The sequence below is a fragment of the Pseudorca crassidens genome, chromosome 7 (assembly GCF_039906515.1).
Source record: "Pseudorca crassidens isolate mPseCra1 chromosome 7, mPseCra1.hap1, whole genome shotgun sequence".
Lineage (NCBI taxonomy): Eukaryota > Metazoa > Chordata > Mammalia > Artiodactyla > Delphinidae > Pseudorca > Pseudorca crassidens.
In genome coordinates, this window is record NC_090302.1 from 32,024,861 (window position 1) to 32,050,715 (window position 25,855).

The following is a 25,855-nucleotide window of genomic DNA, read 5'->3' on the forward strand; positions in this document are numbered from 1 at the left end:
CATTCTGCAAGTATTGATGCTGAGACTTTATTGTTTGACTAACCTTAGAGTTCATTTTTTCTCAATTGAAACATGTCAACTGCTAGTTAAGCAGCTTTTATTCAAAGTCAGCAAGATATAACCAAAATGTTAATAGTGGTTTTCCCCAGTGGTAGTTGGATTACAAATGGTTGTTTCCGTTTTTTGTAATTGTCTTTGTTTCCCAAAATTTCTACACACACACACACACACACAATTAAAACTTGCCTTTGCTTCAGCTATGGATCATGATATCACTTTATCTAATCTTATGCAGCCTCTTTTGGAGAGTTTGAGAGTAGAATTCATCACTCTCTCTTGGTGGTCATGCTGCCTTAGATGTAGAAAGTCCCATCCATCTGCCCCTGGTGGGACCAGGTTCTGTGCTGCCCTCCAGTGGCTATAGGCTGTATAGCACTGAGCAAGTGACGTTCTTACATTATTTGCTGGCCAGTGCAGAACACTGACTCCCACTAACATTTTTAGGAATGTACTTTGTAATTGTCCTTGAATTAGGCAGCACTTGCTCCCAAATACCAGAGTTACTCACACTTGTCTGCCTTCCAATGCAACTTGAACCTTCCACATTAGAAATTGAGAAGTTTTTATAAGAGCTATACACAAATGAGACATTAAGAATAGGAAAATAATTATAGACAACAATATTGTATTAACATCAAACTTACTAAGAGACTGGATCTTAATTATTCCCACCACAAAAAAAATCATAATTATGTAAAGTGATAGGAGTGCTAACACTACAGTGAGGATCATATTGTAATATTGCAATATAGAAATGTAGCAAATCAACATGTTGTACACCTTAAATTTATATACAATGTTATATGTCAACTATATTTCAGTAAAAAAAAAAAAAGAGAAAATATACAGTGAAGAGTTCATGTGCATAAAATAGAACTTGGATGAGCAGGTTTAGTCTGAATCCTGAGTAAGCTTATAGGCTTTGTTTGTAATTTTTCTGTTTAGGGTTTTATTTTGCTGTTGTGTTTTTGTTTTGCTTTTTTTTTTTTTTTTTTTTTTTACCACATTGTGGAAGGGCATGGTTTGGGAATGGAAAAGGTACATAGGCGGCAGTGGTCTTTATCCTGGAACCAGAACAGTAAGACCTTCCTGTTGAAATCATCTGCCTCTTTTACTATCTGACATGGATAATCATAGCAGGGAGGGACATTGCTGAGACAAGAGGAGAGGCATTTTCCCATTTGGAACCCTGCTGGGCATTAGGCAGGCAGGCTGGCAGGCAGAACCCATCAAGGCAAAGTAAGTGACCACTGAAGCAAAAGTACGTGCTAATTTTCCAGTCAGCGAGATGTTAACCTTCTTAAATTTATAATTCTTTGACATCCATTTTAACATTTGATCCATCCAGTTAATAATAATAAAAAACCCCTCCATTTATTATACCCCTTAAGTCATTCTTTGTTATACTGTCAAAATGTCACATTGTAATTATCTTAAAATCACTTTTGACCAAAGCTTGTAAAAAGTCACCTTTATGTCTGAGATTATTGATCAATGTAATTTTAAGGTTTTTTTTTTTTTTTTTTTTTCGGTACGCGGGCCTCTCACTGTTGTGGCCTCTCCCATTGCGGAGCACAGGCTCCGGACGTGCAGGCTCAGCGGCCATGGCTCATGGGCCTAGCCGCTCCGCGGTATGTGGGATCTTCCTGGACCGGGGCATGAACCCATGTCCCCTGCATTGGTAGGCAGACTCTTAACCACTGCACCACCAGGAAAGCCCAATTTTAAGGTTTTTGCTTCTTTTTTTTTTTTAATTTTTATGTATTTTTGGCTGCGTTGGGTCTTCGTTGCTATGCGCGGGCTTTCTCTAGTTGCAGCGAGCTGGGGCTACTCTTCATTGTGGTGCATGGGCTTCTCATTGCGGTGGCTTCTCTTGTTGCAGAGCATGGGCTCTAGGTGTGCGGGCTTCAGCAGTTGTGGCTCGCAGGCTCTAGAGCGCAGGCTCAGTAGTTGTGGCACATGGGCTCAGTTGCTCCACGGCTTGTGGGATCTTCCTGGACCAGGGCTTGAACCCATGTCCCCTGCATTGGTAGGCAGACTCTTAACCACTGTGCCACCTGGGAAGTCCCAGGTTTTTGCTTCTTAATAATTAAAAGCCACTTCATTATGCAGTATTCTTGCTGTCATGATGTTATTTGAGAATTAAGCAAGCAAGTATCTATTCCTCTAATAGTCTTTAAGTGTTAAATCTTTTTCTGTCCATAACTAGAATTTTAAGGCAACCTAAAGGTTGTACTTTTAAGTTGGTAAACAGACTCTTATTTCTCCAGGACTATTATAGTGACTTCCTTACTAGTTTCCCTGGTTCTCTACCACTGTTAGGTGAATATTTTTAAAGCCCAGCTTTGCTGCTCAGTGTCTTCTTATCACATGTAGGATAAAATTCAAATACCATTAATTTAGCACTTAAGACTCGCTGGAGTCCATCTGTAGCTTTATTTATTTCACTTCCAGTTTATGCGTATTTGCTATTAGCACACTGTTTTCTGGTTATGCCCACTAATTCACCAAGTTAAGGAAGTTGAAAGCATTATATTATTTCTAGCAGTGCCTCTTGCTGTCCAATTTCATACTGATCCTTAGGCCACAAATAGAAAATGGATGTTTCGTCTTACACTAGTTCATTTCTTTCTGGGTCTATTGCATATTTTTTCTGCCAAATCCTTTGGGGATTAAATTCCTTGGCAAATCAGGCACCAGCTAGTCTAGTTTAGCTTTTTTTCTTTTTCTTGGATGCATTGGGTCTTCATTGCTGCACGCAGGCTTTCTCTAGTTGCAGCGAGCAGGGGCTACTCTTTGTTGCTGTGCGCGGGCTTCTCATTCTGGTGGCTTCTCTTGTTCTGGAGCACAGGCTCTAGATGTGCGGTCTTCAGTAGTTGCAGCATGCGGCCTCAGTAGTTGTGGCACACAGGCCCTAGAGTGCGCTGGCTTCAGTATTTGCGGCACGTGGGCTTCAGTAGTTGTGGTGCATGGGCTCAGTATTTGTGACGCGCAGCCTCAGTAGTTGTGGCGCATGGGCTTAGTTGCTTCGCAGCATGTGGGATCTTCCCAGACCAGGGATCGAACCTGTGTGCCTTACATTAGCAGGTGGATTCTTAACCACTGCGCCAACAGGGAAGTCCCTGGTTTAGCTTTATTAACATTGAATGTGCACCTAAATTGGACCTAGTAGGATATATTTCCCCTTTGTAGGGCTTGATAATATTGATTTAAAAAATTCTTAAAAAGTTATTGTTATTTTGCTGATAGGATGGGCCAAATGTGTTCTCTGGTAATTTTAATTTGTTACTTCTTAATTACAACTGAGCGTGTTTTTACATGTTTATTGGCCATTTGTGTTTCTTTCATAAATTGACTGATAATCTTAGCCCATTTATCTTTTTGATGGTCCTTTTGTAACTGTTCTTTATATATTCTGAATATTAATAATTTGTCTCATATATGTCACCAATATCTTTCTTCCTCTTTGCCTTAAAAATTAATGGTGTTTTCAACATCTAGATGCTTCCTTGCCTAGGCAGCTTCAAAATCTGGCAAATGTCTTGGTTGTATGTTTGATGCTGATGCAGGCCTTTATACAATTAGACAGTATCTCCTAAGCACTACAAGGCCATGGGAGATTTTACTCTTTTTAGCTCAATCCCCAGCTTCCTATGCCACCCCTGTACTCAGTAAATATCCTCTGGGGAAAACTTCCTGTGTGTTTCAGGGTCCCTTTCAGTCCACCATTCCAGCCCAGGTACTATAAGTAGCTTCACTGATTTCTCTTTCCCTCTGCCTATGCAGGTGTAATCCTCGGCCCTAAATCTGCACAAGTTGCAGATTTAATTTCTAAAAGGAGTATTGCATAGGAAACCTAGCGGGAAAATAAATGCCAGTGAGTGAGCTTTTGCTTACTTAGGAATGGTCCTTTCCTTTCTGGAATTAATGTGACTTTAAAAAAAAGTCATTTTTTTTCCTAGTCATCACAGCAGAAGCAGTAGATTTCTGCTACCTACTATATCCTGCTTGGAAGTGGAGATCTTTTCGTAGATCCTCTTTTGGGTTTTCTGTGAACGCAGTAAGATTGTCTGCAAATAATGACATTTTAATTCTTTACCAGTGTGTGTGTGTGTGTGTATTTATTTCTTTTTCTTATTACACTAAGAACTCCAGTACAGTGTTATGTAGAAGTGATGGCAAGCATTTTGATTTCTTTCTTGATATCAGCAGGATAGCTTTTAGTGTTTTACTGTCAAGTTGTTTGGTATTTGTTTATTTAGATACCCTTTATTAAATTAAGGAAGTTCCCTTCTATTCCTAGTTTGACAAAATTTTAAAGTGTGAGTAGATGTTGATTTTACCAGATGTTTTTCTGTTTCTTTTGAGAAGTAGTAGAACCTTTCTCTTTCATTCTGTTAATGTCATGAATTACACTGATTGATTTTCAAGCATTAAACTGAAGTGCTAGGCTAAATCCAGCTTGTGATGTATTATCTTCTGTACACAGTGCTAAATTCACTTTAATACTTTCTTTTTAAGTTTTGCATCTTATGTTCTTGATTGAGACTAACATGTATTTTTCTTTTCTCATCATTTCCTTGTCAGATTTGGCAGAAAGATTATGTTGACCTCATATTTGGGAAATGTCCCCTCTTTTTGTTTTCTCTGAATGGTTGTATAAATAGCATTATTGGCTCCTTAAATGTTTGGTAGAATTTGCTGGTAAAGTTTTCTAGGAATGGAGTTTTCTTTGTGAGAAGGCTTTGGATTATGGGTTCAGTTTCCTTAATTTTAGGACCAGTTATATTTTCTAGTGTTGGTTTGGTGAGTTGTGGTTTTGTGACAATTTTTGCATTTTATCAAAATCTCCATACCATCATTAAGTTATTGATAATATTCTCTTATTATCTGAGTTGCAGACTCCCGCTATATTCCTGAAATTGTGTTTTTTCTCTTTTTTTTTTCTGGGTTGGTCTCTCCAGGGCTTTATTGATTTTATTATATTAGTCTTTGCAAAGAACCAGATTTTGGCTTTTTTTGTATTGTATATTTATTTTCCACTTCATTAATTTCCACTTTTATCTTTTTCATTCACTCCTTTCTTCTTTGTTTTTCTTTTATGATTTTTTTTAGATTAATACTTTTTTGTTTTTTAGCCTTTTCCCCCTAACATATACATTTTAATGTTATAAATTTCATTCTAAGCATTGCTTTGGCTGCACGCTGCAAGTTCTGATATGTATTTTTCATTATCATTCAGTTCAAAATATTTTCCGGTTTCCCTTTGTAATTTCATCTTTGATCCATGGCGTGTAGAAGTTACTTTATTCTCATTATGAGTTGAATCGTTTGAAAGTTGTTGAGACTTTTTTTGTGATTCATCATATGTTTGTTTTTTATATGATATATATACCTGCAAAAAATGTGTATGTTGCAGCTTTGGGATAGTGAATAATATATCTGTCAAATAATTCTGGTTTCTTAGTTGTGTTGTTCAAATTCTCTATATTTTATTGATTTTATTTGTTATATCAGTTGCTATAAGAGGTATGATAATAATCTCCCACCATGATTATAGATATTCCTTGTAGTTCTGTCATTTTTTACTTTATGTATTTTTAGGTTTTTATTTGACACATAGAAATTCAAAATTGTTACATCTGCGTGGGGAATTGAACTTTTTATTAGTATGAAGGGACCTTCTTGATCTGTAGTAATGCTTTTTGCCTTAATGTGTACATATTTACTATTAATATAGCTATATGAGATTTTGTTTGATTAGTTTTATATAGAATATTTTTTCCCATCCTTTTAATTTTAAAGTTTTTGCATCCTTATGTTTAGATGTATATTTTATAAGTAGTATATAGTTAGATTTTACTTTTGCACCTTTGTCAAAAATCACTTCTACATGTATATGTGGGTCTGTTTCTGGACTCTCTTCCATTGATCTATTTGTCTATCGTCTGTGTTTATGCCATTATCACACTGTCTAGATTCCTGTAGGTTTACAGTAAGTGTTGAAGTCCACTAGTGTAGGTCCTCTAATTTTGTTTATTGGGTATATTGGTCTGTAATTTTTTTATAATGTCTTTGTCTGGTTTTTGTATAAGGGTAATGCTGGCCTCACAGAATGAGTTGGGATGTAATTCCTTCTCTTCAATTTTCAAGAAAAGTTTGTGTGGAAATGGAATTATTTCTTCCTTAAATATTTGGTAGAATTAGCCAATGAAGCTCTCAGTGGAAAGAGCTTAGAAATATGTATTTTTGAAAGAGAAAAACAGATCATGAATTTTTGCTAGTAGTTTCAATTCAAACTAAATATTACAGGGTTTTTACTTAATTCCCTCAATTTTATGTTTGTATCTTTTTTCCTTATGCTGAAATCTTGATTCTTAATAGCACTAGCGTGATTACTCGTGTGCTTTATCTATAATTTGTGCGTGTTTAGTTAAAAATAACAATTACAGTATTAAAATTTTTTAATCTAATTTTGTTTTACTATTAAACATTTCCTTGGTCCCAAGTCAAAACTGTAAAACCAAGGTATAGTCAGGGAGATATGAATTCCATTCCTGACTTCTCCTTCCATTCTCTTCCATTGATGTTGTTTTTTGGAGGAGGTAGCATCGTAAAGATATATATATAGATAGATAGATAGATAGATACACACACACACACACGTATATATACATATATATATTCCTACTTATCTTCCGAGTTTCTTCTCCATATTTCTTTCACATTCTCTGCACCTGGCTTTTTCCACTTAACACAGTGTATCTTGGAGATTGCTCCTTAGCAGCACAAAGAGATCGTTTTCATTCCTTTATATAACAGCCTAGTCATTGTATGGGTGTACCGTACTTCATTTAACCAGTCTCCTACTGATGGATATTTGGGGGAAGTAGGAACTTCTAAAAAGACATTTTCCACATTCCAGACCACAGCATTGTAGCATTGGCTAGTATTATAGAACTATTTAAGCTAATTTTAACAGCATTTTTATTAAAACCTTTTCCATTTATATATCACTGCAAAAATTCATTTTACAGTATGCTAGGTTTCAGTGTGTAGTGTTCTGGTGACTGAATGAGTTTTTTAGTTAGGAAGGTAAAGTTCCGTACTTCTTACTATTTCTTTGGGCTGATTTTCTACTAAGTAGTTTAAGCCTAAGCCTTTGTGGCCTTTGCCTTATAAGAGGTGCCTCTGTTTATCTTAAAAGACTTCTACTTGCTTATACAACCACTCTTACCCCTGAATTTCTAGTACCAGTTTAATCTAATTAATTCCTTGATCAGGTAATAGAACCACCATTTTTACGACAACTCAAAGACACGTTTTCTCATTAATTTATCAGGTTGAAAAAGGGCTTATGGCTGATATATCCACTAGTGTTCTGCTTCAAAAAGTATTAACTCCTAAACCAAACAGATTAATGTCTATTTAAATACTTGTATATTAAGGTATCTTAATATTATTTCAGATTTCTGTGATTTGGTGAATAAAATATTCTCCTCGATCTCATGTATGACCAGTGGTTCTGTCTCTTTGCTCATATCTGTCTTCTGTTTAAAGAATTTTAATAGTCAAGTATATTTCCCCTTTATAAATCCTCCATGGAGTTCAACAAAGTGTTATGTGATCTTAATTACATAGTCTTTTCTCCAAACCCCCTTCTGAGAACCCATATTCCATCCTTAACTTCTAATACACCGTTTTAGTATTCTTTGATTTCTTATCTTAGGAAAAAATGCAACCTTGACTTATCGAAATAGTATAAGTATTTTTAGCTCTTCCTAGGCAGTGTGTAGACCTTAGAATACTTAGAATCATTAACCTTCTGCTTACATCCCCTCCCCCAGTTTATATGTTGTTGTTGTTATTATGTATTTTAATTTGTGTCAAACTCCATAAGGCATAATTATTGTTGTTGTTTTGTATAGTCAGTATTCATTTAGATTTTTAAAAATCTTTTTTGAGGTATAGCTAACCTAGAATTAACTGTAAAATGTACAAATTAAGTTTGACCTATGTATACACCTGTGAAACTGTCAGCACACATATATATATATACCCTCTGGTACAGTTGTTTCTACCATCTAATCTCCTAGAAAATTAAGATGGTTAACAGAGTTTATTGCAGTTCTGTTTGTTTTGTTTTTGTTTTGTAACTACTAGGAATGGAGGTAGGGCTAGAGAATTTTCATGTGTGTGTGTTTGTTTTTTTTTTGCCACCGTTTTAGAATTCTGCCCTCATTTTAAAACTCAGTTTAAAAAATTCTTTTTTTCATCTGTTTTAAGCTACTTGTGCTCTCTCAGGTCCCCTTCACTCTAAAAATGTAGTGTATCTTTTATCATTCTCATACATGTGACTAGCATGCCATACGAGCTTTACCAATGTCTAGAAACCATTGATTTCTCCTATTTGCTACCTCTTGGAAATAACAGCAGAAAAATTTAAAGGCTTTTCCATTCTGATTGAGTCAGTATCTTAGTAATTGTCATTCCTAAAAGTGAGATCAGCATACATTTTTACTTAGTTTCTTATTTTGAGGCTATAAATCCTAATTTTAATGATTTGTGTGAGAGTATACCCATAGGTCATAATAAAGGGATTTTTTTTTTAGTGTATACTGCTGAGTTTTGCTCTTAATTGTATTAGCTTACACAAAATTTGCATATGTGTGATTATAAATTCTTCTACTAGCAAAGAATCTAATATTAGATTTTAGCCTTTAAGAGTGATTTTAATTTACATTTAATTCCCTTTTATTAAATACTGTAAGAGATCCTCACAACATAAAGTGATTTGAATGACTGTTTTCAAAATTGGAATTTTGTACATTCCAATTTTTTTCTAGACTGTATCTATAATAATACTGACATTTATTTAGAGTTTACTCTGTCATGCATTTGTATTGTCTCATTTAGTCCTTAAAACAACTCTATGTAGTAGAAATTATTATCCCTACAGATGAGAAACTAAGGCCTGGAGAGTTGATGCACCTTACAAGTTCACACATACAGTAAATAGCTTTGGGATTTAAACCAGGTAATATATGTCTGGAGCCTGGCCTCTTAACCAGTATAAACTCTTTTTTTCTCTAATACTGGAAAAGAATTATATGAACCAAAATGTTCTCCCTAAATAACTGTAAGATTTTTGACTGTTGGGCTAATGGGCCCACTCAGACTAAGTTTGAGGGTGACGTTACTTTTTTTTTTTCATTCTTTTAGCTGATATAGCCCAGAGATATAGGATAAGCAAATACCCAACCCTCAAATTGTTTCGTAATGGGATGATGATGAAGAGAGAATACAGGGGTCAGCGATCAGTGAAAGCACTTGCAGATTACATCAGGCAACAAAAAAGTGACCCCATTCAAGAACTTCATGACTTAGCAGAAGTCACCACTCTTGACGTAAGTCATTAACTTTTGCTGTATCAAATGAAGCCTGCCTGATTAATGTAAACAAATTCTTATGCAATCAAAGAATCTGGCATTTTCTTATACTTCATTGCAGTGGATTTTATATATATATATATATATATACACACACACACACATACTTAACAAGTTGAATTTTTCTTGAATTAATTCTCAAGGGAAATGCTAATATTTTACTGAACCTTTGGATAAAATGTATATAGCAATACAGTAAAGTTGTACTAATTTGAATTAATTGAGGGTAAAGGGTAGCCTGAATTATGAAGAAATAGAAGTTAATGTCAGGCATACACAAAGTTTCCATAGTTTGCTTAGTGGAGACCCTTATGTAGAAGTGTGAGAGACCCACGGTGGAGTCTCTACCAACAGTCACACATTACGAATTGATGTATTATTTTAACACATCTTAGAATTAGTCATCTTATTTAGGAAGCACTGTCACTGATTAAACAGTTATGTATTTCTTGAAATTTTATAATAAAATGTTGGAAGGAAATTATTAGATGAGATGATAGTTAAGACTGTTTTCAACCTAATGTAATCTTTAATAGTTTTGGACTAGGTGTTAAAAGCCAATTATGCATTTATAGTCATACTTCATTTGGAGATAATTGAACAGCAGCTGGGTAAATGCAATAACATTATTCTTAAAGAACTATATATGTTTATAAAGTAATTACATACTTTATTTTACAGCGCAGCAAAAGAAATATCATTGGATATTTTGAGCAGAAGGATTCAGAAAACTATAGAGTTTTTGAAAGAGTAGCAAATATTTTGCATGATGATTGTGCCTTTCTAGCTGCATTTGGGTAAGTAGGCTGAGAGTGTGTTAGTGGGTCGAGTCAGCTCAGCTGTCGTGTTAAATTCTTGTTGTGTGTGGTCGTTTTCTGAAGATGACCTCTCCAAAGATTATCTCAGTCCTCTTAAAGTCACCAACCAATTTTTACACCTATCTCTGACTCTTTCTAAGAGTTTAAGTCTGTTAATTATTCTTTCTGTACTATATTCTATTTCAAAATGTGGGTAAGAGGAAAAGGTTGGACAGGTTAACTCTCATACTTTTGTTCAGCTCATTTACTAACACTATCCTGTGTCACAAAAAATGCTTATTAACCTGTGGGGTTTCCAAACTGAAACAACACAGTGTTTCTCATTAATGACCATGAACTTCATCATCTTTACTCATCTCTGGCTCTCCATCACCTTTTCTTCTGCCTTCCCTGTCTCAGAGGAACAATGCTCCTTTCCACGGCTAACCTCTTTACTTGTTTCCTTGTAATTGTCCCTTCAAAATCCTCTGGGGCTTTGATCCATCAGTTGTCCTTGCTTTCTCATGTTTTCAACCTGACCCTTTTCATGAACTCTTTCCTTTTCCAAAAACATGATTCTCTTTCCTGATCTGTCCCTTCTGTCTCTTGAGCTATAATCTCATTTCTTTCTTTTCATTCTCAATTTTTTTTCAGAGATTAGTTTTGCTTGGCTACCTTGAATTTCTCATATTTTAACCAGTTAAAATACCTTAACCTCCTGGAAGCTAACTTTTACCTCCATTACCCTAAAGAAACTTCTGTCTACACAGTCACGAAGTGACTTCTTAATTAACAAATCCAGTGGCCTTTTTTCAATCTTAATCCACTTCAATATCTCTGAAGGATGTGACCCTCAACTACCCTGTCCTTTTTCTTTTTTTTTTTTTTTTTTGCGGTACGCGGGCCTCTCACTGTTGTGGCCTCTCCTGCCGCAGAGCACAGGCTCTGGACGCGCAGGCTCAGCGGCCATGGCTCACGGACCCAGCCGCTCCGCGGCACGTGGGATCCTCCCGGACCGGGGCACGAACCCGCGTCCCCTGCACCGGCAGGCGGATTCAACCGCTGCGCCACCAGGGAAGCCCCTGCCCTGTCCTTTTTCTGCTGTGTCTACACTTTATGTTGAACTCCCTGGTTGATCCTTACCTTTCTGACTTCTCTGGCTTTATCTTGTTTTTTTTTTTCCTTTCTCTTTCAAAATGGAATCATTCTTATGGTTCTGTGTTTGACTCTTTCTTCTCATTGGAGGTTATCTTCCCCCATCCTTTGATGTTATACAATATTATTTTTCTCTCTTCTTTGGCCTATAACTGGTAGACTCTATTGTGGTACCTATCTTGAGTAGAGCCCAGATTTCTGGCATAGTATGTCCTCTTCATTTTGTGACCTTTCTCCTTGTTTTAAATGCTTCTATAGGTTTTTTATGTGTGTTTTATTGTAAACATTATCAGTGTTTTTTGAAGATTGTTGTAGAGAGTAAATAACGGAAGAACTTCTCCCCCATGCTTTTTGTAATACTGTTTTCAGCCATGCAGGCCCCTTGCTATTCCTCAAACACTGCAAGCACACTTCTGCAGCAGAGCCTTTGCCCTTACTGTCTCTATCCAGAGTGCTTTGTCCAGATATCATCTCATCAGAAAGATCTTTCCTGATAGCTATATATAAAATAGCACTATCATCATCCAACTTGTCATTCTTTATCCACTTATTTTTCTTCATAGCACCTTTTTTTGTTTGTTTTTAACCACCCAAGATAAAAATATCTAGTTGTTTTTTCCCACAAAAATGGAAGCTCCATGAGAGGATGTTGTCAGTTTTGTTCACTGCTGTGTACCAAGTGCCAAGAACATAGCTGGTACAAAGGAAGCACATAGCAAACAGTGAATGAATGAATGGAGCATGTTCTTCCTTTCTGTTCCAGTGTCATCAATCTAGCTTAGTACTGCTTGCCCCTGTCTCCTGACTACTGTAGTCAGAACCTGGAGCTAAATCAGGGTTCAATTAATCCAAATATAATTTAGAGAGAGGAAAAAGTTACCCATTTTGACTTATAATTTGTTGTAGAATTCACTCACCAAATATTTATTCACCCATTATGTGCCTGTACCAGGCATGGGAAATAGTAAACAAATAAACAAAAAATTAGTTATTTATGGAACTATATTCTAATGATGTGTAGGTTATTTCATTTCATCTATTTTTTTTAGAAGTTTTGGTTTAAAAAATTAAAAGAGAATTCATGATTGAGTCTGACTTAACAAGCAGATAATATGTTTGTGTGACTGGTTTATGTGACTACATCAATGACCTTGATCCTCAGTTACTAGAAACAATCTGGGGTCAAAAACAGCTATTTAGTGCCAAAACTGCCAATCCACAGATAAAATACTGAGTCACAAAAACAGCTAACTAAAATTTCCCTTTAAAAAAATCTGCCTCATATTAAATTTTTCCTTTAAATGTATGCTTTTGTTGGTATTGCATAATCTTTATTTATTTATTTATTTATGGCTGTGTTGGGTCTTCGTTGTAGTGCGTGGACTTTCTATAGTTGCGGTGAGTGGGGACTACTCTTCGTTGTGATGCGCGGGCTTCTCATTGAGGTGGCTTCTCTTGTGGAGCACAGGCTCTAGGTGTGCGGGCTTCAATAGTTGTGGCGCACGGGCTCAGTAGTTGTGGCTCGTGGGCTCTAGAGCACAGACTCAGTACTTGTGGCGTACAGGCTCAGTTGCTCCGTGGCATGTGGGATCTTCCTGGACCAGGGCTCGAACCCGTGTCTCCTGCATTGTCCAGTGGATTCTTAACCATTGCGCCACCAAGGAAGCCCGGTATTGCATAATCTTATAAGTAGAAAAGAAGATGGACAAGTATATATTTCAAGTTGTTACAGTTCATATGTTGCAAAACAGCTAGGGAATTCTGCTTCATTCAGGTATATTGCTGCTATTAGTTTTCTCAAAAAATATTATTACTGCTTCTCTCTTTCCATTAGAGCTGTTTCAAAACCAGAAAGATACAGTGGAGACAACATAATCTACAAACCACCAGGGGTAAGTTGCTATTTCTTAGTGTATAATTTTTAATATAATTTAAATACATATATAGTATAATCTGTAGTTTTGTACATGTTAATGTTCATAGAATCATAAAGTTTTAATATACAAAGGAACCTTAAGGCATCATTTTGTGCTAATCTAAACCTTTCAAAGTAACGATGAGGACATAAGCCTAAAGTCACTCGGGCATTTAGTGGCAGAGCTGGGACTAGAGATCCCCTGATCCCCAGGCCTTTTTCACCTCTCTGTTTTGCCTTTGGCCTGGGACTCAAATTAAAAAAAAGGCTTCAGTGGTCTGTGATCATCACTCCAACTTGAGTGAGACTAGCCAAGCTCCCAAATCTCCTGGGGTATAAGTCCACCTGGTACTTGCCAGACACTAAGGAGTGCTAAGTTGTTTTTAACCCTTGGGTAAGAAGTTAGGTGTGTCTAAACTTAGAAGTAGCTGTTTAGGCCCAGGTGATGGTAGCCACAAAAAAGACAGAAATCACAGTATTGTCACCCCAAATTGACGTAACTGTCTGTCATTGCAATTTTCACACACACACACAAATAGAAATCTATGGATTTTTTTTTAATTCATAGTTTTCACTTTAATTTTTTTTTGCGGTGTTTTGACACACTGAAGTTGTTAACTTTTCTATAGCCATATGAATGAATTTTTTGCTTAGAAAGCTCATTTCCTATTTTGAATTCATATAGGTATTTGCCTGTATTCTCTGCAATTGTATTTCTTTAATAATAGCTTACATAGTGTGACCATCTCTGGATTATCAGAATCTATGTGTCTCTCAGTGTAGCTTTCTTGTTAAGAGCACAGGCTCTGGAATGAGACTGTTTTAATGTCAAATCTGCCACCTTCCTTACCACTTCACACTGGTCAGAATAGCCATCATTAAAAAGTCTGCAAGTAACAAATGCTGGAGAGGGTGTGGAGAAAAGAGAACCGTCCTACACTGTTGGTGGGAATGTAAATTGGGCAGCCACTATGGAAAACAATACGGAGGTTCCTTAAAAAACAAAAAATTGAGTTGCCGTATGATCCAGCACTCCCACTCCTGGGCATATACCCAGACAAAACCATAATTCAAGAAGATACACACACCCCTGTGTTCATAGCAGCACTATTTACAATAGCCAAGATATGGAAACAACCTAAATGTCCATCAACAGATGAATGGATAAAGATGTGGTACATATATACAATGGAATATTACTCAGCCATAAAAAAGAATAAAATAATGGCATTTGTAGCAACATGGATGGACCTAGAGATTATCATACTAAGGGAAGTTAAGTCAGAAAGAGAAGGACAAATATCATATCACTTATATGTGGAATCTAACATACAGTACAAATCAACATATCTAGAAACAGACTCACAGACATAGAGAACAGACTTGTGGTTGCCAAGGGGGAGAGTGGGTAGGGGAGGGAAGGAATGGGAGTTTTGGATTAGCAGAGGCAAACTATTACTGTATATAGGATGGATAAACAAGGTCCTACTGTATAGCACAGGGAACTATATTCAATATCCATAATGGAAAAGAATATGAAAAAGAATATATATATAGATTCTTATACATACATATGTATAACTGAGTCGCTTTGCTCTATAGAAAAAAATAACACAACATTGTAAATCAATTATATTTCAATAAAATAAAAAAAGAATCTGCTACCTTCCTAGGTGTATAACTCTGGGAAAGTTTATTAGCTTCTCTGCGCTTTAGTTTGTTCATTAGTAAAAACAGCCATGATAATACTGGTACCTGCTTTATGGGGATGTTTTGAGGATTAATTGAGTCAACACATACAAGGTGTTTACAGTGGTAAAACAGTGCTTGGTCACAGTAAGTTGGCTTAGGTAATGTTAGCTATTTACCATCATTTTAGGCACTTCATAGATACAATTTTGAGTGAATGTGGAAACGGATACTGCAGTTAATTAATTTTAGAGATAGCCATGCCTTAGATTTATATAGTATCATGTATTTTTCAAGGCTTTTTCACTGGAAGTCTCCAAATTTTCTTCTAACATTTTTGAAGGGAGAGATAGCTAAATTAAATCATTAGGATAATTCTTCTTTTTACAATGTCTGCCTGCTATTGATGAAGATACTGGTAAACATTTAATTGACGCAAATCCAAGGGAAAGCAGAAGGCTTACACATCACAGGTTGGATAATCAGGTCCCCGATAATCACAGAGTTATCAGCTTATTACCATCTATAGCCCTCTTTCTCAGAAGTTCCATGTTTTTTGTTTCTTTTGTATCCTGTATAGATTTTCTGGGTTCATAGATGGCTTTAATAATGCATTTTTGCTAGCACAGGTTAGATTTGTTTAATTTTTTTCTTTGTTTTTATAACAGCATTCTGCTCCAGATATGGTGTACTTGGGATCTATGACAAATTTTGATGGGACTTACAATTGGATTCAAGATAAATGTGTTCCTCTTGTCCGAGAAATAACATTTGAAAATGGAGAGGTACAGACTTTCTAATGTGTGTTGTTAGTTTTAATTAAGATTTCCGAAAGAGCAAGCTTCCTCCACCCATCTTACTATTTTACCACAGAACTTATCAGTTATAAAAATCATACAGTGAACATAAGTACATATAGCTATTTCCATAATACAGGCCAATGGTTCTCCACCTCTGCTATCCCAGAACCCCACTGTTGTATTTCCTGCAATAGCAGTGGTTCATGACAGCCTTGAAAATGAGTTTGAAAGTGCCTCTCAGGTGATTCTGATCCCACCCTTGGTTGAAGATCCTTGTTTAAGGGGATTGCTTTAGAAGCAATGCTCTGCAGATTTTAGTTACAATTAATTACATACAGTGAATAATCATTTGGTATAAAAAGGTTTTTCTGATTCCTGTCTATCCTAAAAGAATGAAACTGTGTTCTCTTTCCATCGTAAATAATGAAGGCAATTATCAGTTGTCATGTAACTGTCCTCAGTGATCCCATGCGGCTGAAAAAAGGCCCATCCCAAACTCTGAACAACTCCCACAAAAACAAAACACAAAAACCTAAGAAGCTGGAGGAGCAAGTACAAAGAGCTGTGTCTGTGAGGTGCATCTCTCTGTTCTTTACTGTATTTGAAACATATCTTTCATTTCATTTTGTTCCTTCATTTTCAAAACCCTCAGTCTAAGAATGTAATTTTTAAAAAGCATTAAAAAAAGTTTAAAAAAAACCTTTCTATATGCATACTTACTTCAAAGAATTATAAGTGCATAGCTCAGGTATTGAATACACAGCTCAAGAAATTATCACAGAGTAAACACACCCATATAAGCCCCACCAAGTCAGAGGTTGGCAATTCTGTAAGAAGTCAGACAGTAAATATTTTAGGTTTTGCAGTTCATATAGTCTCTGTTGCAACTACTCAACTTGGCAGTTGTGGCACAAAAGCAGCCCTAGATAGTACATAAATAAGTATGGTTGTATTCCAGTAAAGCTTGCTTGCACGCTTATTGTCTTAATTTCTGTCAAATGAACATCCCTTCTACTTTTCTCAGTTCTCAGGGTTTCAGGTATGTTTAGCTGAATTAACTTACATTTTTATTGTATCATTTAGTCCTTAGAGGCTTAGAAAGATCTAGTAACCTGTCACGATTATTCACCTGCTTTGACAGTTCTTACAGGGATACTTTCAAAACAATTGAAAGTTGTGGATCTGGAAAATCTTAAACAATTAAACAGGGTCTGTCCGTCCTCCCCCAGCCCTACCTCCTGCCCTACGGTAGTTGGCACATTTAATAATTCTTTAGATTTATTACATGTTGTAACCAACTACCCATAAATCCTTTAAACTATGGGGAAAGATTTGTTAACCTCTGAATCTGGTTGTCTTGCTCTCCCTCTCCTGAATCCTTTAATACCTGCTGGGTAAAGAATATGTTGGTATGGATGTGGACATGGGTACACTTGGAAGCTCTAGCAGCATAAACTACCAGCTTCTATGTTAACGTATGTACTGATAAATTAGTTTAGCAAACTAATTCACATAGTTTCGAATTATTAATCTATTACTTGCCTCTTAACAGCTGTTATTTCATCCATATTTGTGTTTTTTTGTTTAAACAAAAAATTTTTTGTTTACTTACGAAATTAGTAATTTTGTTTATTACTAATAAAGTAATACATTTGTTTCTACTTTTAACTTCTTAGCTCTTAAATTTTCTAAAAGGTAACTGCTGAGTCTTCTTTCCCAATTAGTATTTATTCAGCAACATTTGTGTCTTCATTTATTCAGTCATAGGTTGATTCCATATTGTGTACAAAAATCTGTGAGCAAAGGAGAAGTGAAATAAGATTCTCTGTCTTTAAGGGGTTTTCAATCCAGTAGTTCACATGTACATACAATATAAAGACATGCCCCATGCCACATGCCACATGAGGGGCACTGAGAAAATGTTCTGAGAGTTCAGAGAGAACTCAGTTCTACCTTTGGCAGAAATGGGATAGAATCAGGAATGGCTTTCTAAAAGAGGCATTTCAGTCCTGAAAAGGGATAAAAGAGAAAGAGAAGTACTAATGGAAATAGGGAATTAAGAGGAGGGGACAGTGCATTTATGTTGAGCATTGAAGGTACTGGAACTGGACTTGGAGATAAGGGACCAATTTGAGTTCGTGACTGAGATTGTTGACCTAGTTGAAGTTGCCAGGCTAGAGCAGAGAAGTCCAAAGACAGAACCATGGAAGAGTAGTTGCAATTAATGTGTTGGGAAAGAAAAAATGTGAGCACAAGAGATAAAAAGTGAGGAAGAAGAAATTCTAAATCAGTTTGCTAAAACATCATTGTGATGCCAGGAGCTGGGGGTAAGAGAGATGGGAAGTGACTGCTAATGACTCTGGATTTCTTTTAGGAGTGATGAAATGTTCTGGAATTAGATAGTGTTGATGCTTGCAACCTTGTGAATATAATAAATCCACCAAATTGTACACTTCAAAATGTACTGCATTTTATGGTATTTGAATTACAGTCATCTCTTGCTTTCTGCCGGGAATTGATTCCCAGACCCCCACGGATATCAAAATCCTCGGATGCTCAAGTCCCTTACAGTTGGCCCTCCAGTATTTTTGGCTTCCACATCTATGGATTCAACCAACTCGTGGATCCTGTGGATATGGAAGGCCGACTATATATCTCAATTAACAAAAAAAGGTGAACTTGATGAAAAGCTTAATCATTTATCCTATGTGTGAGTGCAACAGTCTTAAACATGGAGACAGGAACCAGAAGAAAACTCTTATCCTATAAAATAGGTTCCAGTTTCAGCTTTTTTAGGGTAAGGACATGTGTGCTTTCTCCTGAGGCAGTTCCTAAGTTATAGAGAGATAAGCAAAAGAATTGTTAATGGAAATGATTTTATTATGGGGCCCTTTCTGGACTTTTTTTATGAGTCAGAACTTAGCATTTGTCAGAGAGAATAAATGATCAAAATATGCTGTCTACTTATCACATTTCTCTTGTATTCTCCAATAACAATAATAAAAATTTTTTAAGTAACAAAAATTTCAAGATGTTTTTGTGTATGTATACATACAAGGTATCTAAACATACACATACATAGTGGCAAGTATTTGTTAATAATGTTGATAAATTGTGTATTGGTTGAAAACTGGCTATGTTATGGGGTTTTTGTCTTTTGTTCTGAATCACACTTTTCAGCTTTTGGTAGGTCTCATGTAAGTGGAGTGGGTTTTGCAATAAACCTTAGAATAAGCATAAGTTTGCAAATCAGTTAGATTTATTTATTGCTGGTACACTCAGTTTTTCAGTGTTATCCGTGAAGACTGTTTATCCTCTCGTAAAATCAACATCTTGAAAAAGAATCAGCATAGTTCCTCCTTTGGTCAACTCACGTTTTAAATGTCATGGCTTCATCCAATACTAGCTAACAGGTCAGCCTAGTGGTTACTTTAAGGCAGGTCAGCATCTACAGTACAGCAGGACATGTGAGTCCTCTGAGTGCTTGGATACTTAAGGTGGAGGGCATGCGCTCCTTCCTCCATTAAGGCATATATTGACATCATTGGATCTCTTTCCTGGGATGTTGCAGCTGTTGCATGTTATGTGGGCTGGGTTTAAAATTGTTCCTACCTAGAAAATAGCTAGAGCTGAATGGAGAGGCCTGATAATTCTCACTGAATACTTCTCTATACAGGAATTGACAGAAGAAGGACTGCCTTTTCTCATACTCTTCCACATGAAAGAAGATACAGAGAGTTTAGAAATATTCCAGAATGAAGTAGCCCGACAATTAATAAGTGAAAAAGGTAGACAGATTAAGGTGTTTGTTTATATCCTTCCTTTCTCTATTTTTGTACCTTCTCCCTTTTCCATTACATTAATACAGAAACATATTTGGGTTAAAAACTTAACAAATTATTTTAACTCTGCTCAACTCCTGAATTTACATTGAAAACATGGGGATGGGAGGCGTCAGTAGAGATAATATGAAGCAATAGCTTTAAAAAAGAAAACAAACAAACCCTGACTCTTTTAGCTCTCTAAAATCAAACAGCATGAAAAGTGGGGTCATGGGTGGACAGTGTTAGTTTTAGGCACTTTCTTCCAGCACCTTGATACCTCTCTGGTCCTTTTCTAATAGTCCCAAAAATACTGCTGAGAGAACTTACACAGTCAGATTAACATTTACTATATTTCCAAGTGAAAGAAAGTTGAGTAGTTCTCTGCAGACTTCTCCAAAGCATCAAAAAGGAATTTGAGGTATCACCAGCTTTCCCTCTGTAGTTAGAGAAGAAAGTCAAACAAAATAAACTGAAGGCTTTGTATAGAACCATGCCCATATTAGTTACTCTAAATATTTTTGGGGTTGAATTGGATTAAAAATCGACCAGTAGGGACTAGAAGGGCATCCTTGATGAAATGAAGATGATCCTATGAGAACAGATCATATGTCAGTTTCTGGAACTTGTTCCCCAGACCTGGGTAATCTGCAGAGCAAATGATTACCCACTTAAAGAAAATTTAAAAATTCACTATAGCATTTGAATTTGGGCTGAGTTCCTATAATTTTTAAGGAAATTATACTCTCTGCCCTAAGAATTAAGATCCTACCTTTTTAAAGTGTTGTAATATTTAGGCTTTAGTTTTTGTGGTCTACATTACTCTAAAGCATGTTGGGTTTTTTTAGTATGTCACTTTTTATGAACTTGCAAACTTATGAGAATACGCTGTGTGAGCGCTGACGGTTATGCTAGACAGAAATGTCTTAGCTGATTGCATGTCCTCTTCCTCTTTTGACCCTCAAAAGAATATTCTAATCTACCTCTCCAAATTCTATTTCTTTTAAAGGTACCATAAACTTTTTACATGCTGACTGTGACAAATTTAGACATCCTCTTCTGCATATACAGAAGACTCCAGCAGATTGCCCTGTAATAGCTATTGACAGCTTTAGGCATATGTATGTGTTTGGAGACTTCAGGGATGTATTGTAAGTATTCATTTTGGTTTTTTAAAATTACTGATATATGTCTCAAAAATGAACTTAAAATAATTGTCTGAATATTTTAAATAACCCTATGTTGAAATGCTTTGTCATTCAAAAGGAAGAGTTTTTTTTTTTCACTCCAGATTATAGTATAATTGACTGTGGGGAATTCCCTGATGGTCCAGCAGTTAGGACTTGGCGCTTTCACTGGTCGGGGAACTAAGATCCTGCAAGCTGAGCAGTGTGGTTAAAAAAAAAAAAAGAAAAGAAAATGTTAACTGACTATGAGAATTATGATATATCCCTATAGAAATGCCAGCATTAGATGATCCTAAATGCTTGGGAATTAATCTCTGAAAGAAAATTTTTGACCTATGAGAAATTCGTTTTGAATTGAGTTTGGTCTTTGTCAGCACATCAAGGAAAGTGGGTTAATCCTATGTAGGTTAAAGGAAATGGGTAATATTGCTGCTTATTTGTGACTGTGTCTACCGAGAACATTAGTGGTGTTTAAGACCCAGAAGATGGCTGTGACAAGGCATTTGTAAGGGCATACAGCTAGGGACCTTTGCAAGAACGGATATGCTTCCTGACTCTATTCTCACCTTTCCACAGTATTAATAAACATATAAACCTTGTAACTACCACAGATATTAAATTTTTATCAGCTTTCTGAGATGTTAAATACAGTGATTAAAAATGGAAATGTTTCTTCATATATGAAAAATTTAAGCAATACAGGTATTAATTCAAACTAGACCTTTTCTTTTCAAAATTCATTTAAATAACCTCTTTTTTAATGTCCAAAGATTAAATTTCACAGTTAGAGGGTGATTTGAAGTCCTATTGCAGGATGAATTACCTCATTCATTTCTAAATATTTTAATAGAGATGTGGTTCTTTGATAGAAGATTCTCAGTCCTCATATAGAGGAGGCCTACATTTGAGTCCTACCTCGGTCAAATCACTTAACTTCTCTGTTCTTGTTTCTTTACACTTAAAATATGGTTGGTGGTACAGCCTCCCTAATGGGATTGTTACAGAAATTAACAAGATGATGGCTGTGTTATGAACCTTAAAGTACTTACAGATACTGTTTTTATTTTACCTGTACTCAAAAGAATACCACTTAGCATATTAACTCATTGCAAATGTATCCGGGTCTTCTATACGACAGTTGTATAACATAAACCAAGTCATATAAAAACTAATGGTTTAGGGCTTCCCTGGTGGTGCAGTGGTTGGGAGTCTGCCTGCCGATGCAGGGGACACGGGTTCGTGCCCCGGTCCGGGAGGATCCCGTGTGCCGCGGAGCGGCTGGGCCCGTGAGCCATGGCCGCTGAGCCTGCACGTCTGGAGCCTGTGCTCTGCGGCGGGAGGGGCCGCGACAGTGAGAGGCCCACGTACCGCAAAAAACAAAAAACAAAAAACAAAAAAACCCCAACGGTTTAAAGTTTACTAAGACTGGATCCCTGCCCTCAAAGAACTCACAACCAGGTAGAAAAAGAAGACAAGCTGGGTAACAGGCAGTTGTTTTATAATGTGATAAGTGCTCTGACAGAGTTCAGCAGAAGGGGCACCTGATTCAAGATTTCTGGAGATGTTAATGCCTAAGGTAGGACCTAAAGTTCTCTAGAAGTTTTTCATGGAAGTGAGAAGGAGACAGGGCTTGGAGAAAAGTGATGTTGGTAGAAACAAGTACAGAGTCTCTTGGCTGAATATGAGTGAACAGCAGGGGTGTCGCTGAGGGATGCGGTCAAGAGAAGTAAATAGGAGCTTGTTCATGAAAGCCCCTACATGCTGTGTTAAGGAAGTTTGATCCTGAAAACTATGAAGAGCCAATGAAGGATTTTAATCAGGGGATTGTTTTTTTAAAGATCACTCTGAATGCAAACTGGAGAATAGATTAGAGGGAGTCAAAATAGGATCTAGGAGGCTGTTCAGTAATCCAGGCAAGAGTTGATGGTAGATACTTAAATGAATGAATTTCCAAAATTCTGGCAGTAGCCCTAAGTAAAGCTAGAGAGAAGCAGGATTCTTGAGACTTTTTTTTAGGTGGAATAGGAGGACTTGTGGGGGAGGGGCGAGGCTAGCCCTGATGGCCAGGACTCTGATTTGGACAACTAACTGGGTTGTGATGCCACTAACTGAGCTGGGAACTTAGTGGAGGAGCAGCCTTGTGGTAAAGATGACGAGTTCCTTTTCTTGGCATATTGAATTTGAGGTGCTTGTGGGCTACAAAGGAGAAGAGTGTCCAGAAAGGAGTTTATATGGCTCTGGGATTCAACAGTGAGATAAGGGCTGGGTCTTGAACACATGGGGATGTAGTTGAAGTTACTGAAACAGATGAGATGACCTAGAACGGGGTTGAAAGTGGAACCCTGATGAATACCAACATTTAAGGAGAGGATAGAAGAAGGAACATGTGCAGAAGACCGAAGAGGGGGAGGAATCAAAGAAGTGAAAGAAAAAACAGAAAAGAGTAATATGGTAATTGCGGGAGGAGCACTTCTAGCAGGAAGGAATGCTCAACCAGAAGATAAGGATGGAGCATCTGTTAGATTTGACCCTCAAAAGGCTGTATTGCAATGAATTGAAGAGTGTTTGGTAAGGAAATGAAGATTTGACATGAAGATTCTTGCAAGAAGCTAGCCTCTAAAGGGAAAGAAAAATAGGGAGATAGCTCCAGAGAGACATAGGGTGAAGTAAAGTTTTAGCTTTTCTTCCCCCCACTCCCCTTAGGGTAACAAGAAACTAAATATGATTAAATGCTTGTTGGGACAGAATCAAATGGATTTATTGAAGAGATAGGGAAAAGAGGGGTTCACTGATAAAGCAAAGTCGTAAGGAGCACAGAGGGAATGAGGGGCAAAGGAAAGGAAATAACCTACCCTCCCTAGTGAGAAAGAGAAGGAAGGGTGCAGCATTTCTTTGGGTTTTTTGGGGATTATGGTGTTAGCGACAGCAGCAGAAAACTGCTGAGGATCCTGTCTGATTCTTGTTTTTAACTGTGGCTAAGGAAGCAAGATCATTTGCTGAGTGAGGAGCTGGGGGATAGTTTGAGAGGGCAGGACTGTGCTGGATTTAAAAAGGAAGAGTAGTTGTTCCCAGAAATCCACCATAAAGATCCAGATCTCCCTAAAATCCGGCATTTATTTGGATAAAAATTGGAACTTATACAGTCCGCTTAGCAACTGTGTGAGCGTTGACTGTTGTGCTAGACAGAAATGTCTTAGCTGATTGCATGTCCTTTTCCTCTTACTTCATTGGCTTGCCTCCAGAGGCTGCAAGCTCAAGATAAAAGAACAAACTTTTTAGGAGAGGGGGCAGCTGTTCTAGTGGTTGAGTTCGCTGCAAGAGCTTCCAGGCAGTGACTGTGCTTGGCATTAAAATGCTGCCCTATTCATGGATCATTTGCATAAAGTCTTATCAGGCCATTTCCCTACCTTTGGTAGTGGATAAACCTTGGGTTGATTATTTACTTCTTCCTTTCACTGGAAATTTACAGCCCTAATTATGAAGTCTCAAATTAGCGGAAGTCAATAGGATGTTGACTCAGGTTAGGTTTACCAATCAGCAACCAAGCTATGCCCAACTTTGGCTTTTATTCCTAGGAATGTTGTTACACGTGAAGGGAAACCTGTGACGAATTCTATCTTGGCTATCTTAAGTTTTTTCCTCCAGTTCTGAAGTCGGGTTTAAAACACTCTAGCACTTCCAATCCCATCTTGGTGTCTGTTTCTTAGACTATCCAAACTAAGGTAAATGGTCATATTATTTATCACATGACCCAGTCCCCCTATCCTCCAACCATAGTTCACTGGACCAAGAGATGGGCACTTGACCAAGAAAAGCTAATTTATCAGCTGGCAGCATTCTGCTTGTGCCCTGGTGCCAAAAGACACTGAGTCAATAAGATTCCCCAAAGAAATATGGAAATGGGAAATGATCCTCTCCCATCCTGCAAGTGGTTAGTCCTGTGAGCAGGGACGGAGATAAGAGAAGTGACTGTATTTGAAGCTCTGAAACAAATTACTTCTTTAATTTCTCCCTTAGGTGCCTGATTTCCCCTCCTAGGCACTATTTCCTCTAATATTTTTTTAATTGTAAAGAGGCATATGCTGTGTGAGCTACAAACTGAGCCTATGTGAATAGATAAGTGTTAAAAATCAAAACATGCAGCAAAGTGAATCAGACACATTTAATGGCTTGTGTAATTGTCATTGTGCTGCATGGTAATTAAGGCTTAAATGATCAACAGTTTCCATAAATTGGTGTAATTACTATTACTTCTGCTTAGTAGCATGGCATTTCTGGGGTTAAGTGGGGGACGTATGGTTGTGGTAAGGAGAGACAAAGCAGATTTATGCTGCAGTTTCCTCCCAAGCTAGAGGCAGGCACTGTAGCATGGTGGGGGCAGGGCGAGGTGCTAACCAGTGTTGTATTCATCTCTTCTTGCAGAGAAAATGAGGGTTAGGGAGGTAAGGTAACCAGCAAGGCCGCACAACTAATTAGTGGCAGGGCTAGGAATCATGTCAGAGTATACTGAACCCCCAAATCCCAAGCTCATAACACTTGATACCAAAGCAGTTACATTTTCAGTATATATAAAAGCAGTGTAAGTGTGAATGTGAAAGATGTTTGAAGAGACAGTATTGCTAGTACCGGAAACTAAATCACAGATCTCTAAATCCTTAGTTTTTTTCTATAGATTGACCAGATTGGTCTCTTGCCAAATGTAAAGGAAAAACTTTTATATGGAGATGGGAATGGGGGGAAGTTTTGAAGCCCAAGAGCACATGAGGGTAGGTCTAGGAAATGTTCTCCAGTCCCGAGAGAAGAGAATAAATGATGGGGTCTGGTATAAGACTGTGGAAGGGCTTTCTAGAGAATCTTACCTTCTAAAAAACTGTGGCCTGCAAATACCCTACCATCTGTTCCTTTGCTTAAGGGTTCTTATGTAAGCTGCCACTGGAGCCCCAGTGATGGGAAAAAGCAGCAGGACAGACTTCAGGTCACTC

General features: G+C 37.1%; 1 protein-coding gene across 1 annotated transcript in view; it reads left to right on the forward strand.

The window, feature by feature from the left end:
- ERP44 (endoplasmic reticulum protein 44) overlaps positions 1 to 25,855 on the forward strand; it is an 88,130-nt gene that overhangs the window by 49,957 nt on the left and 12,318 nt on the right. The window contains exons 5-10 of the mRNA XM_067743825.1: positions 9,283 to 9,467; positions 10,191 to 10,306; positions 13,296 to 13,353; positions 15,734 to 15,850; positions 19,542 to 19,653; positions 20,696 to 20,837. Of these exons, the coding sequence (XP_067599926.1) occupies positions 9,283 to 9,467; positions 10,191 to 10,306; positions 13,296 to 13,353; positions 15,734 to 15,850; positions 19,542 to 19,653; positions 20,696 to 20,837 (730 nt within the window). The remainder of the gene's footprint in view (positions 1 to 9,282; positions 9,468 to 10,190; positions 10,307 to 13,295; positions 13,354 to 15,733; positions 15,851 to 19,541; positions 19,654 to 20,695; positions 20,838 to 25,855) is intronic.